General features: G+C 34.4%; 1 protein-coding gene across 2 annotated transcripts in view; it reads left to right on the top strand.

The window, feature by feature from the left end:
* LOC111045932 (protein sickie) overlaps nt 1–14,385 on the top strand; it is a 512,310-nt gene that overhangs the window by 110,313 nt on the left and 387,612 nt on the right. For both annotated transcript variants that reach the window (XM_039433162.1, XM_039433161.1), the window contains exon 3: nt 11,202–11,319. In XM_039433162.1, the coding sequence (XP_039289096.1) occupies nt 11,202–11,319 (118 nt within the window). The remainder of the gene's footprint in view (nt 1–11,201; nt 11,320–14,385) is intronic.

The following is a 14,385-nucleotide window of genomic DNA, read 5'->3' as shown; positions in this document are numbered from 1 at the left end:
ATGCCTAGTATAGAGCATTATTAGTATAGAGTGTTATTAACGTTTTTAACTGTTACATCAACTTGTTGAATTTCGTTTCAACTTCAGTTCGTCGATGCCTGAACCTTCAACTTGCCATGAACTAATGTGCAAATTCACCTCTCAAAGCGCACACCTGATGTAAGTGAAACACGGGACTGGACTGCCGACATCATTTGCATGCATTGTAACCTTTGCTCAGCCAACTGAGAGAATGATAACATGCGATGGAGATTAGATGAAAATGGATGAGGGAAGAGGGAGAAGGAAGCCACTTTGAAGTCTGCATTCTTAGCGTCATGTGGAAAATCGGGTGCATCAAATGCCGTAAGTGAAGGTGAAAGCTGTGTTGTGCGGTCATTGTTTAACTAGCGTCTGTTAATGGAGAGACAGGGGATTATCTTCCCTGGTTGGATTATCCACGTTTCTGAAGTTATGAGCGGGGGTAATTGAAAAGTGGTCTTTGTTGAAATAATTGGACTGCAATGATGTACTCGTATCTTGCCAACATTATTGTTTTTCATTCAATAATAATTATTTGGATGCATAAGATAATTAGTTCTTAGAATTGTCTAAAAGATTATTTGGGACACCATACCTTATGCTAATAAATACTGTGAAGCGTGATTTTACTTGCCTCACATATGTAGAGAGATTTGCCAAATCATGCAGTGCTGTATCTAAATGCCTCACGTTGGGCCGGTAAATCATGTGGTGCGTTTTTTAACGGCTTCACACATGTAGGGTGAATCTTGTACTGAGTCAATGGTGTAGAGGCTATAAATTTTGCAATGCGTGTGTGGACGCTGAGTGAACACCAGACTGATTGATTCACTACAAGATTCATACAATTGTCGGAATCGCGGGAGGCCTAAACGCTCGCTCACCCTTGATTCTTCTAATGACAGATTGTATAATGATGAAATTTTTATAAGTAGTGTAGCGGACGCTAAACACTGAATACGGATACCTTAAAATTATTACCTGTGAAGAATGAGCATACAAAATCATACAGGTCGAGCAAAAATCCCGATGTAGATAATTTACGGGACTGCGTCTCTAATAAGTTCTGAAGGATTAAAAATACGGTATTTGAACCAAATATCGTTCAGAATATATTTCGAGAACAGAGTCTTGTCGGGTTTTAAGCTCTATTGTAGGAATTTATATGATCTATGGCTGCCTCTGCTGTACGATTGATGCATTCGTTCCTAAGTCGAGGTAGGTAACAGATAAAAGCTGATGTATGAGCAGGTAAGGACAAAGAATAAATATCTCGATCTGACCCCACTCGCTACATCCACTTAGACCTGTTCCAATATCCAGCTTGATTCAATTATTCCAATGATCGTATTCGATCGGTTCTTGATGATATAGAACGTATCAGACACAATAATTGACAGGCTTAAGAAATAATCGAACTCAGAAAGCGAATTAACAAAACTGAAATATATTACAATAAAATATGTAATCATACAGTGCAGATTCAGAATTTGATTTACAGGTTGATAATAATTTAGCATTAACAAAAGGAGTTAAAAATGTTCTTGTGCTTGCATGATACCATGCGTGATTCGACAGAATTTTACAATTGATAAAATTTAACAGTTTGAAAAAATAGTGAAAAATGAATTATAGAAAATATTTTAAAATGTTCGGGGTCGTGGTTCAGGCAGCGGAGGATAGCTAATCAACTACAAGTTCGTATGAATTAAATATTGAATAAATTTTAGGCTCTTAATAACTAAAAGCGCTTGTCGGCGTGGCCAATAGTTTAACGAAGAAAAAATTTATGTTTCTGCACTGAAATATTTTTCGAAGCGTAGATTGGGGCCCCTTTTAAAACTTATAACTCACGTGAATTTCCTTGGCGGTCGTGGTTTTCTTCTTTAGATCAAAAATCATTTGATCGGCGGCAATCCAGGCTTCGGTTTCAGCACGTGGGGAATTTTAATTTAAATATCTCCTTCACCGAATTAATTAAGGGATAATTTACTTTAAGCTTTTAAATTTATCGATTGATGGAAACAGAAATTTACAAATAACAAATAAATTGGCCTAAAATATCGGCTCACAAATAGAACATTTAAAATCGAACAAGAAATTTTCACAAATAGGTCTTTGGTAACTATAAAAAGAGATCTGCACGGTGAGGATTTCAAAAGGGAAGTGCTGTCTTTTTTCTAAGCTTTTAGGCTAGACCTTGCTTCTCAGAATCTCGATGTAAAAATTTGCCATTGGTAGAACGCTTGTGACGTAAACATGACGTCAGTGGCAAGCAGTAGAATACAATTCCTTTAATTACAATAATAATTTAATTTATGTAATTCTTAAAACTGCTTAATCTTATAGACATAGTTCCTCTCATACAATGTACATGTGCTAGTGTAACTGATAAGGCAGGGTTGGTGTCTGATAATAGATTAACATGTGTTGCTTTCAAACGATCACCTTCTTGGTGCTATTTCTATGCACTGTGATTGGATTATCCAAGTTTCTGAAGTTATGAGCGTGGTTAATTGAAAAGTGGTCTTTGTGAAAATAATTGGACTGCAATGATGTACTCGTATCTTGACAATATAATAGTTTTTCATTCAATAATAATTATTTGGATGCATAAGATAATTATTTCTTAGAATTGTCTAAATATTATTTGGGACACCATACCTTATCCTAATAAATACGCAAATAATAGACGTCGTTTTTTGATACTATGGATTGTTTAATTATAATTATAATATAATTCACTCTTCCATTTCATAGAAATTATTTAAATGCATAAGATCATTAGTTATTAGATCATTTAGATTCGTCTAAAAGACGAATTGGAACACCATACCTTATTCTAATAAATACGCAAATAAGAGACGTAGTTTTTTGATACATTGGTTGAATTGTTTCATTATCTATATAATAAGAGAGAGTAGGGTTGTGTTTGATCGCATCAAAACATATCAACTTGTGGATTGCATACCGGAAAAACGGGAATGATTTAGACTTTCAAATTTTGCGCATAGATTCTAAAAATATCACTCTCGTGCACCTCGAAGCCCAAATTTAAATTTTCCTTCTAGATATTTCATAATTAATGTTCAAATATCATTCATGGGACATGAATACATACCATATTATGCTAATAATAGAACTGTAATCTAGAGAGACTAGATCTCTTCAAAACAGATGGTAAAAAGTAAATTCGTATGGCCTTTGTTGGTGGGGAGTCCCTTGCGGGAAGGTCCCACCGCCTGAATATATAATTTAAGCCGTCAATAATTTAGGCCTTACGACTGTCATACTTCAGCCGGGACCGACAGTTTAACGTGCCCATCCGATAACACGGGAGTGATCTGGTTAAAAAACTTTTGGTATTGAGAGGGTTTTTGAACCCGGGATCTCTATGCTGCTATGCAGGCACTCTATCCACTAGACCACGGATCACTCCTAAAACAGATGGTTAAAACTGGAAACTAAATTAATAACCGGATCAATTTTGTCAGTTTGGCATTAAGTTGAGGAAGGTTTCTAAACAAGATTTGAGTTCTTTATCAGGTTAGCTGTACTTATTACTTATCTGTACTATAATAAAGGAAAGAACTGGCTCATACACGAACGGTAAATGAAAATTATGTTTGACGCATCATCACGTCTAAATTACTGGACTGATTAACTTGAAATTTTGCATAGCCTATAGATTCTTAATCAACCGAGGATGGTTCTAGGCCTATTTGAAACTTCAATATTCCACTCGGTCAAACTTTCAGTTTGTCAAGTTTTAAAATAGACCCTTGCGAAGCACGGGTTACCTGCTAGTATAATATAATATAATTCACTGCGAATTGTTCCAGTTTTACCTACTGTCTATGGAGATGGCTTGGATGCATTTCAATAGGCTACTCTACCCAATCTTCTACCAAATTAATTATTGTGTTTCACTTGATACTCGAAACGAATGTTTTTATGAACAGATACAAGTGCACACGGTTCTCGGTCAATAATAATCGTGCACTAGACAGAGATACAGTTGGAAGGTGAATGCTTTTTTCAAAATACGAGTCAACTCTTTTTCAGCGGGATTATGAGCTAATGTAAACAATACATTACCTGTATTTATCCTGAAGTCTGTGCTAATTCATATCTACTCCCTCTCACATTCTATAGCGTTATAGCATAGAGAAACGATAGCATAAGTAGATATCCCATGGTATAGGGAATTTATGTCGCAACTTTTACTGTTATCCCAAGCCGATAGTTCACTTAGTTCTTTCCCATGAAGCTGTGTGACGCTGGTAGTCTCTCAAATTGTGCCGTACATACACTCTCACCCCAACAAAACAGTAAAAATTTACAATAATCGAAAGTAATCGGCTTGAGATAACAGTAAAAGTTGCGACATAAATTCCCTATACCATGGGATATCTACTTACGTTATTGTTTCTCTATGGTTATAGTCATTTCTCAATGTATATAAAGTAGAGAGAGTTTCTAAATGGGGGAATACTATGATAGAAATAATTGGAAATTCACTGTGCATTATGATGACCCATTTGTGGGTGTTTTTGTGTTCCAAACACCTTGTTTCAAAGACACCTTGTTCCAAAACATCATGTTTTGTGTTCCACTAAAACAGATTCAGAGATTTTGAGTTGAAAATTCTTTATCTCTAAGTCTGTATTAGTGGAACACAAAACATAATGTTGCTTGTTCAAACAAAATTTCTAGTTATTTCTGGAAGCCTTAAAGACACCTTGTTCCAAAACATTATGTTTTGTGTTCCAATAATACAGACTCAGAGATTTTGAGTTGAACATTATTTATCCTTAAGACTGTACTAGTGGAACACAAAACATAATGTTGCTTGTTCAAACAAAATTTCTAGTTATTTCTAGATACTGGATGCCTTAAAGACACCTTGTTCCAAAACATTATGTTTTGTGTTCCAATAATACAGACTCAGAGATTTTGAGTTGAAAATTCTTTATCTTTAAGTCTGTATTAGTGGAGCAAAAAACATAATGTTGCTTGTTCAAACAAAATTTCTAGTTTTCTAGAAGTATCATGAGAGAATTATTTTTGGTAGATGTACTATTCTGTCTTGAAACGTTCCAATCTTCACATCACCAACTTAGCATGCCTAGTGCCTACTTTTTTCAACATAGAAAAAGCTCGACCCCTTTGTGAAGATCATCTCCAGCTTTGTGTTGAAATTCATCCACTCCTCAACTCCCTTGTTCGAACTTCCATCAAGCTTCTCAACCATTTCTGGGGTGAATTTCCATGTGAAACGTACCAATATTAATTATTTAGAAGATGAAACACGCCATACGGTACCAGATGTTTCAGGCTATGTTCTTAGAGCACTGCACGTTTGTCTATGATTCATGATGGGATAGGCCTAGCCTACCATATTGCTAATGATGGTAGTTTGTCCATTAGCCCCATGCATCATCAACGCTCAATCATCTCATGATTTATCACCCCAAACGTGATGGCACTGGAAGGTTTTTTTGAAAAAAAGAGAAAATCAGGTGATTGGAACTACAGTAACTTTATAGTTATACAGTATATAGTTAATGTAATGAATTTGATGGCTTATGAACTGGGCAGTTTGCAGTTTAGGCAGTTGGGGGGAGTGTAATCAAACTATTAACGAACTAGAAATTTTTTAGGGGAGAAAATAGTAATGACTGATTCTCATAAGAGTATCATGAAGAAGCTTCCTCGTGATAAGAATTGGAATTGGATTATTGGTCAATTATTGTTGAGAATGGAATTTGAAAAAATAATTATGAAAGATCTTAAGAATCAGCTCTATAATACGATTTTCCCATAAAAATTTCCCCAGAAACTCGACAGTTGAAAAATAATCCAGGCATCAATTTATCTGGGTTTACACCGGATTAAATAACAAAAGTTTCTAACATTTTTTTTATTAACTGATGCTAATAACAAAAGTCATTAACATGTTAATAACATTTTCTTTAATAACAAGGTATTTTCTGTTAACAACACGAGTTATTAACTTTTGTTAAGATAAATTTTCGACGATTCAGTCAAGCTAATAACTTTATGCTGGGATTGAGTTGAAAAGACAGATGGAGAAAACACGAACTTCTATCATAGAATATCTATCTATTATAAAATGAAGATATGGTTAGTTTTAGAAGAGGAGCCTTCACTTTTTTGAAGCATTAAATCACTTAAGAATTGGAATCTACACAACTCCTGCACAACTACTAATTGTTGCATGAAGTTGAAATGCACCCTACCAATGTGCAAAAGTCCCTCTCACTCCAGAAAGTACCCAAGTAAAATTGTAAAATTGTGCTCCACTTATTAATTTTCTATGGTTGAAAAAAGATTAACTATTAAGCGACTTTTTAAAATAAAACAGTGATTCTGGAAATAGTTAATAACATTAAGATATCTTATCCAAGGAAGAAAGTTTATTAGGGCCGGTTTCCGAGCTCTGGATTTATTTATTTTATTTATTTATTTATTCCATTGGCATTACAAATCATAATTATAATAAATATAATATGATTGGGAGAAGACAACAGGCATAGCCCAAAACTGTCTTTTCCCAAATTTTTACAAATAAAAAGTTTCAAAAAAGAATAAGGTTATTATTTAGCTAAGTTCTAGACTTTAAACAGCTGGAGTAAGAAAATTAGCTTTCCAAAACGGGGCGTAGTCGCAGGTTTTTTAACAGTAGTCGCAGTTTTTATTCTCTCATCTGTATAATTATTGCAAAAGTTTTTCCTTGACGAAATTAAACATTTCTAAATAATTCAAAATAGCTGAAACTTTACACCATATTCTCTTTATTTTATTTTGTGTTTAATTTTCTAGTCTTTTGAAATTTAATTCAAACGTGACTATGACAATGACTACGACTAGGCCCCGTTTCGGAAAGCCAATTTTCTGACTCCAGCTGTTTAAAGTCTAGAACTCCCGAGCTCGGAAACCGGCCTAAATGTACTTAAACTATTTCCGAGTATCTATGAAACATTTATAAGAGCTGACTATTGCCTAGCATGCATATTTTCAACCTGTATATCTAGGTCGAATAAATCCAGCCAAAATCATTATTATAACAGAAAAAGACGTTTCAATTCAGCTGGATATTATGCAGATTCAACAGAGAAAGAGGTAGGCCAGGATAGACGATGATATCCATCTTTCCAATAGGAACTACTTGTGATTCTTCAAAACCAAATTTCAATTGTTGTCATGCATGCAGAAATATTCAGTTTTGAATTTTCAATTTAACGGGAATTGAAAATTCTCAATTGAATAGAAAAACTCGACTCAAAACAAGAGGCCCCAATCCCCACACGTGGACAATAAGCTAATATCATTCCACATCCTGGGGCCTATTTATTTTGGCAAGCTGCTGGAACATTCTATGGTTTTGCTTGGTGGTTCAGTCTTTTGTTTATTATGTGGTAACACAATACACCATGAACACATCCATTCGGAGACCATGAATATTGAATGTCCACTGTATACTGTGCAGTACTCCCCTTTCAAAAATGGTGAGAGATTTTTTTCCGGGTCGGCTTAGGAGGTTTTAGTAAATTGGTGGTAATTGTTTTCAAGAGTTTGAAGTTGTTGGTTGATTTTTTCATGATTAGAAAATAAACGAATCAATACGATTCCCGATTGAGTAGAAATTAATATAGAGTTTTTTTTTTCATTTTATAATATTATAATAATGTTACTTCAGATACTCCCTACAAGGGAATGTATGAATATGTAAAAAACAGGGAACTGTGTGGATCAATCCTATACTATTAAACGAGCGATTTCTGTTTATATGTATATAAGTTTAGATGTTTGGATGTTTAGATGATTAGATGTTTATATGTTTGTATTTCACAGGATCTCGAAAACGGCTCTAACGATTCTCACGAAATTCAGAACATAATAGGTTTATAATATAAAAATTCGATTGCACTAGGTCTCATTCCTGGGAAAACTTGCTGAAGAACATTAAAAGGATAATTATTATTCATCCTTGGAAAAACAACTGATAATAATTATTCCGTCGTCTGTTGATGATGGAAGTGAGTGAGCGAGTTCATGTGTGGGACTGTGTCAAAATTATGACTCAGCTGTTGAACTTTTTTAATCATTCAATCAGGTACTTAGTGCCGGTTGCAAAAAAGCCGTGTTATTTTCAATCCTGATTAATTCCAGTAGATCCATCTTTTTGAAATGGTCTTCTCCGATTTGGTTCGCGTGAAATTAATCAGGAGTAACATTTTACCGGCTTTTGTGCAACTGGGCCTTTGTGAGGGAAATTTTTGCATTCCTCTGGGAATTAATCTCAATTGACTGTGATTAGATAGACATTTCTGTATGAACTATGAATGTTATTATAATTTCTTCTTTGGTAATAAATGTTTTATGCTTTTGTACTCCAGAGCGAAGCTCGGTCCCCGATATTTTGTATTTTTCAAGAAACAGTTTTCCAACTTCGTAATTTCGTATAATGTTTTAGTTAACGAGCTTTAAATTAACGACATGAAAATCTTCTCTCCAGTAACATTAATTGTATTGAGATTTGAGAGTGCAGTAATACAGTTTTTAGAGTCTCAATACATATCTTCTATACTTTTCCCGGTTGTTCAGCTCCTTCATGCATCTTCATTGACCGAGCGAAGTGAGGTCTAAAGGTGCGTACAGATATACGCGCCGCGAACATGAGCAATTCACTTTTAATTAGTTGATGCCAAGCTTTTTATATCTGTATCTTACCGTTTCTGTAAAAATATAGATATAATCAGCTGATTAAAAATGAATTGCTCATGTTCGCGGCGCGTATATCTGTACGCACCTTAAGATTCAAGTCGATGGTTTTGCATTTCTCTTTATGTTTATATGTTCCGCATTTACAGCGTAACGCAGCAATAGATTTTCATTAAATTTGGCAGATATGTTCCTTTTTGAATTTCGCGTCGACGTATACATAAGGTTTTTTGAAATTTTGCATTTTAAGGATAATACAAAAGGAAAAGGAGTCTCCTTCGAACGCCAATATTACAGTGAAAATCAGACTCTAGAATTATCCATCATAAATCAGCTGTCTAGTGGATTATAAATTGCATGCAATGAACATGCAATTCAATATATCAATGTAATTTGGTGAAAAAACAGCTTTTGTGTGGACTATTAATTGCATGCAGTGAGGCATGCAATTGATAACTTGAAGTAGCATAGTATTTTCTCCCGACTTTTCTCTGCTTTCAACTCGGTAAGTTTTTGATTATAGTAGCATAGCTGTTCACATCAAATTATTAGCATTGTCGAAACAACAACCCAACCAGACATTAGTCGTTTATACATCAATATCTCGCCGACACGACAAGACAGAATTGACTCTGATTGACAGTATTAGAGGAGACTGTAGTTTAAAACTGCGCGAGGTCTACTGTTCACAGAACTGCTAGTATAGATTGAAACTATGAGTACTACCATATCCACCTCTGATACATATTATTATGTGTATATATTAAGAATATTTTAGAATACCTCTATTTTAAAAATACCTGTATTTGAGGTGGCTATGGTACTACTTGTCAATTTCTCCCATCTCGGAATTAAAATGTTGTTTAGAATCATGAATCTTGTTTACTCGCACCCAGCTAAACGATGTAATAAATAATCTGAAACTAACAACCACATGTGGGTCTCAACAAATAAGCTACACCAATTATCACACTAAGTCATTGCAGTTGAACTTCCGCCATTGTTTTGTATGTTGGCTGTCAGTTTTTATCGTCACGCAATGCGAGTTGAGTTTCAACCCCTGAATAAACGAAATAAAAGTTCCGTCATCACGATATAACGTTTCCCAAGTTGATCATCAAACTCTCGTAATTTTCTGGGAATTATTATCATTCCGGAAGTGGGAGGGGAATGAGTCACTGTGTGTTGTCTTTTTTTTAATAGGTCGACGGATAGATAGAATAATATCATTCAGAAATTTTATTTATTTATTCTTATGGCTTTTATTGGCAGAGAGATCCTTTCGGATGTTCTGCCTTGCCGTATTACCCAATGTCATTTTCTATCGACAATCAAGTTTATAGGTTATGTATTCGGTTCTTCATGTTTTCTCACTAAATCATTCAGCAATAAGTTTTAAAAATACAGATTCAGTTCTAGAATCTGCATTTTTAAATAAACAACATAACCGGTTCAGTATTCTAAAAATATGTTCAGCAATGTCCTAGAAGTACAGTGAACGTGATTTGTCAAACAAATGCAACTCTCTGATTTAATTAGTTTTCTGAATTGATATTTCTTCTAATTTCAATTTTTCTTGTCAATCACAGTTCTAACTTATAAGAACGAGGGAGCTAATAGTTCAAAAGCTGACCTTACTATAATCCCAAAATCGATTGTAGAAGAATGAAGAAATCTTCTGTTGAAGTAGTAGCACAGAGAAAATATAGCATAAGAGGATATCTCATGGTATATATAGTTTATGATTCAAATTCCACTGTTAACTTGAGCCGATTACTGTCGACTACTGTCTATTATTACCGTTTAGTTGGGGTGAGTGTGAAAGCGGCACAGTATGAGAGACTATCAGTGTCACATAGCTTCACGAAAAACTACCACTAGGACATTAGTAGGACATGAGTTAACATTGAAATTTGGAACAAAAACGCCCAATACAATGGGATATCTTCTCATGTTATATTTTCTATAATGGTAGTAGTTACAACTACTAAGAACATATCATTATCACCGAACTAATGTTTGGCACATCCACAATTTCAAAATATAAAGATGTGCTCTGTATTTTAAAAGGGATAGCATCATTGAATACATATTTAAAAGTACTAATAATAATGCTCAATGTTAATGTTATTCTGTCTCTCGGAAGAGACTATAAGCCGTCGGTCCCGTCTACCTAAAAAGTAGTATTCATCTCTCATCATCGGTCCCTCTCACTCATTACCCACGCACAAGTCTAAGAGTTTATGTGGGTATCACCCTCAGTATTATTATTAATGGTTAAAAAATGCAATCACAATCTTCTGATGACACTATCTTTTGTTATCGAAGTTGTGAATTTCATTCACCTGATCATGTAATAGAATAAGAGATCAGTGTGCTAAGAAACTATAATTTTACTAGTGTATGATATAATTTACTCGTAATTGTTGCAGGTTTATACTGACTGGGCGAACCATTATTTGGAAAAGGCACGCAGTAAAAAACTCATCGAAGATCTGCAGAGCGACATGACAGATGGAGTCCTTCTGGCCGACCTCGTCGAGGCTGTCAGTGAGTACTCCAAACTTTTTTCAAGATTATTTTAACTCTAATCTAATATAATCTTCTCTCCGATATTTGATTCAATGCATTTGTGATTGAGAAGGAAATCTAAACTGCTAAATTCATTCAATATCATCAACTGACTGAAATAAAATTGGAGGTCCCTGAATATTTCACTCATTTCTAATAGTTTATGCCATTGATATTTTAGAACCTTTTCAACTGTTTATTCGAATTTGATATAATAATTCTATTTCGATATTTGATCTAAAATAGAATTGGAAAGTCACTCTCCCGTATATTTCACTCATTTCTAATAGTTTATGCCATTGATATTTTCTATGATATCGTCAGAGAACCTTTTCAACTGCTCATTCGAATTTGATACAATAATCCTATTTGATATTTGATCTAAAATAGAATTTAGAAGTCACTCCCCGAATATCTCACTCATTTCTAATAGTTTATGCCATTGATATTTTTTATATCGTCAGCGAACCTCTTCAACTGCTCATTCGAATTTGGTACATGATAATTCTAATTTTGATATTTGATCTAAAATAGAATTGGAAAGTCACTCCCCGTATATTTCACTCATTTATAATAGCTTATATCATTGATATTATCCATGATATCGTCAGAGAACCTTTTCAACTGTTTATTCGAATTTGAAACATGACAATTTGCATGCCATTTTTAATGAACTTGACCAAAGACTGATCCATCCATATATATTATCATCATCAGATATTCTTTGGAAAATGTTATTCATCAAAATTCGGGAGAAACAGTTTTGAGCTCGTCCTTTCGTCCTCTCCTGGTCATACTTATTATATTATAATTACAGCCTCTGTTGATAAATGTATATGTTATCAATATTAATTTTTTTTCTTAAGCTTTTGCAACTTGGAGTCGCTTCTCGCATCCGACAGCGCTCCTTATCTCTCCAGTCATCCTCTGGCAAACCTCTGCATTCCATCTCTTTTCAAACATTGGCCAACCATATTTTCATTGGCCTACCTCGCTTTTGATGATGGTTTGGAGTCCATTCAAAGACTCTCAATGATATTCTCTCCGTATTCTGGATTTATATTTTGTTGTTACTATTTCGTTGAATGAATGTTGGATGAAAATGAGCTCAAAAGAATACTTATTATTGAATGAAAATCCAAATTGAATGCTGTAAATCACCCTGAAGACTTCTGCTACTGCAAATATTGACAATAGGGTAAACAGCTAGATGGAGAATCGATGAGCTCTATAATACAAAAATTATTTGTCATTCTCAGGTTGGCGAATAATTTTTGTATAGTAGCGCTCATCGAATTTAAATCTAGCTGTTTACCCTGCTGTCAATATTTGCAATAGCAGAAGTCTTCTGGGTGGTTTGTAGGATTCAATTGGGATTTTCGTTTAATAATAATTATTCATTAATTAGCATTAGAACAAATGCAACTTCTAATTTATTTCCATCTGTAGACATTCAAGACTCATACTTGAATATCAGTGAGAATTATTTATGATGCAGAGACTTTGATGTGATAGAGTCATTTTTATTCAACTGAATTTGATCAAAAATTCTCCAATAACCAAATTCCACTTTGAAATATTTTTGTATATCGTGCAACCCGTCTCTGATGAAGAGAAAAATTCTGAGTGGCCCATTCAAATACGACAGCGCTGACATTCTTGTGCAGAAGGAATCCTGAGGCATGAGCATTCTCAGGCGTTCTATCCGAAAATATGAGATTGGTTTCGCCGGAACGCTTTTCCAAATCCTTTTCAGTGTGAATGTCAGCGAGTGGCAAGGAGTGTTGCGTCGAAGGAAAATCCGATTTTCTTTTGTATCGGCTTCCACAGATTGTGGCTTGGCCTCTCGTGTATGTATAGTGGAAAAGGGTAAGTGCTTTTTCATCTGTGAGTCGAAAAATGATACAGACTACAATGGGAAAAGAGAGAGAGAAAACGGAGATTGACAGAGTGAAGGAGAAGATTGATTAGGTGAGAGATATATGAGATTCGAGGTGTTTTTGCTGGATATATCAAAGTGTCTTCTATTAGCAGAAACCCGTAGCTGATGCTGCTATGGATTCTATGTAACTATGCAAGTCTTTTGTACTAATAAGCTTTTTTGTGCTTGCCAAATAACATTGGTCATAAATTGGTGAGATAAATATGAGATTCGAGATATTTAGAAACTTGACATTTTTGCAAGATTAGCAGAAGCCAGTAGCTGATGATGTCATGGATTTTATGCAAGTATTTTGTACTAATGAACGTTTTTGTGCATGTCAAATAACATTGACCATGAATTTACTGTTTCAAAAAAGGTAACCGGGTTGTTTTGTGCGATTTGAGTTATGTGTAACATTATCTATACTATAATAAAGAAAAGAACTGGCTTATACACGTACGGGATAGGAAAATTATGTTTGCTGCATCATGACGTCTGAACTACTGGACTGATTAACTAGAAATTCTGCAAACAGATTTTCAATTAACCGAGGATGCTTATAGGCCTGTTTTCAGTTCTTCAAGATTTCATTATATCAAGTTTTCAGTTTGTCAAGTTTTAAAATAGACCCTTGCGGAGCACGGGTTTCCTGCTAGTATTGAATAATATATCATAGTATGAGTACTATATTCTAGTAAATAACAGTGAGTTTAGTGAAGTGTATCTTATTTACTTTGGTTTTCAACTTTTCTAAATTCTAAATTCCTAGTTTATATATTGGACAAAAAACATGAAGTGTAAACATAACCTATTTTTGGACAATTTCTATATAAATCTGGGAAAGGAGCAACAGGCAACTGTTCCTTTTCCAATCATTCATAGTTGAGAATGATATTGTATCTATCAATGTATAAATAATAAATATGATTAAATATAAAGTTTGATGATATTCACTATTCAAACCCCCTTCTTCAATCCCCCATCCAATATTCAGATTCACACTTCATCGATGAGAACTCATGGATAATACTGATAAAAGAACAGTTTTTAGCAGTTTTCTACATTGCTGAGAGCCCCTTTGAAGTATGCAAACCACATTGCAAAGCTGCTCTACAAATTGC

The sequence above is a fragment of the Nilaparvata lugens genome, chromosome 7 (assembly GCF_014356525.2).
Source record: "Nilaparvata lugens isolate BPH chromosome 7, ASM1435652v1, whole genome shotgun sequence".
Taxonomy (NCBI): Eukaryota; Metazoa; Arthropoda; class Insecta; order Hemiptera; family Delphacidae; genus Nilaparvata; species Nilaparvata lugens.
This window is presented reverse-complemented; position numbering and strand designations above follow the sequence as displayed.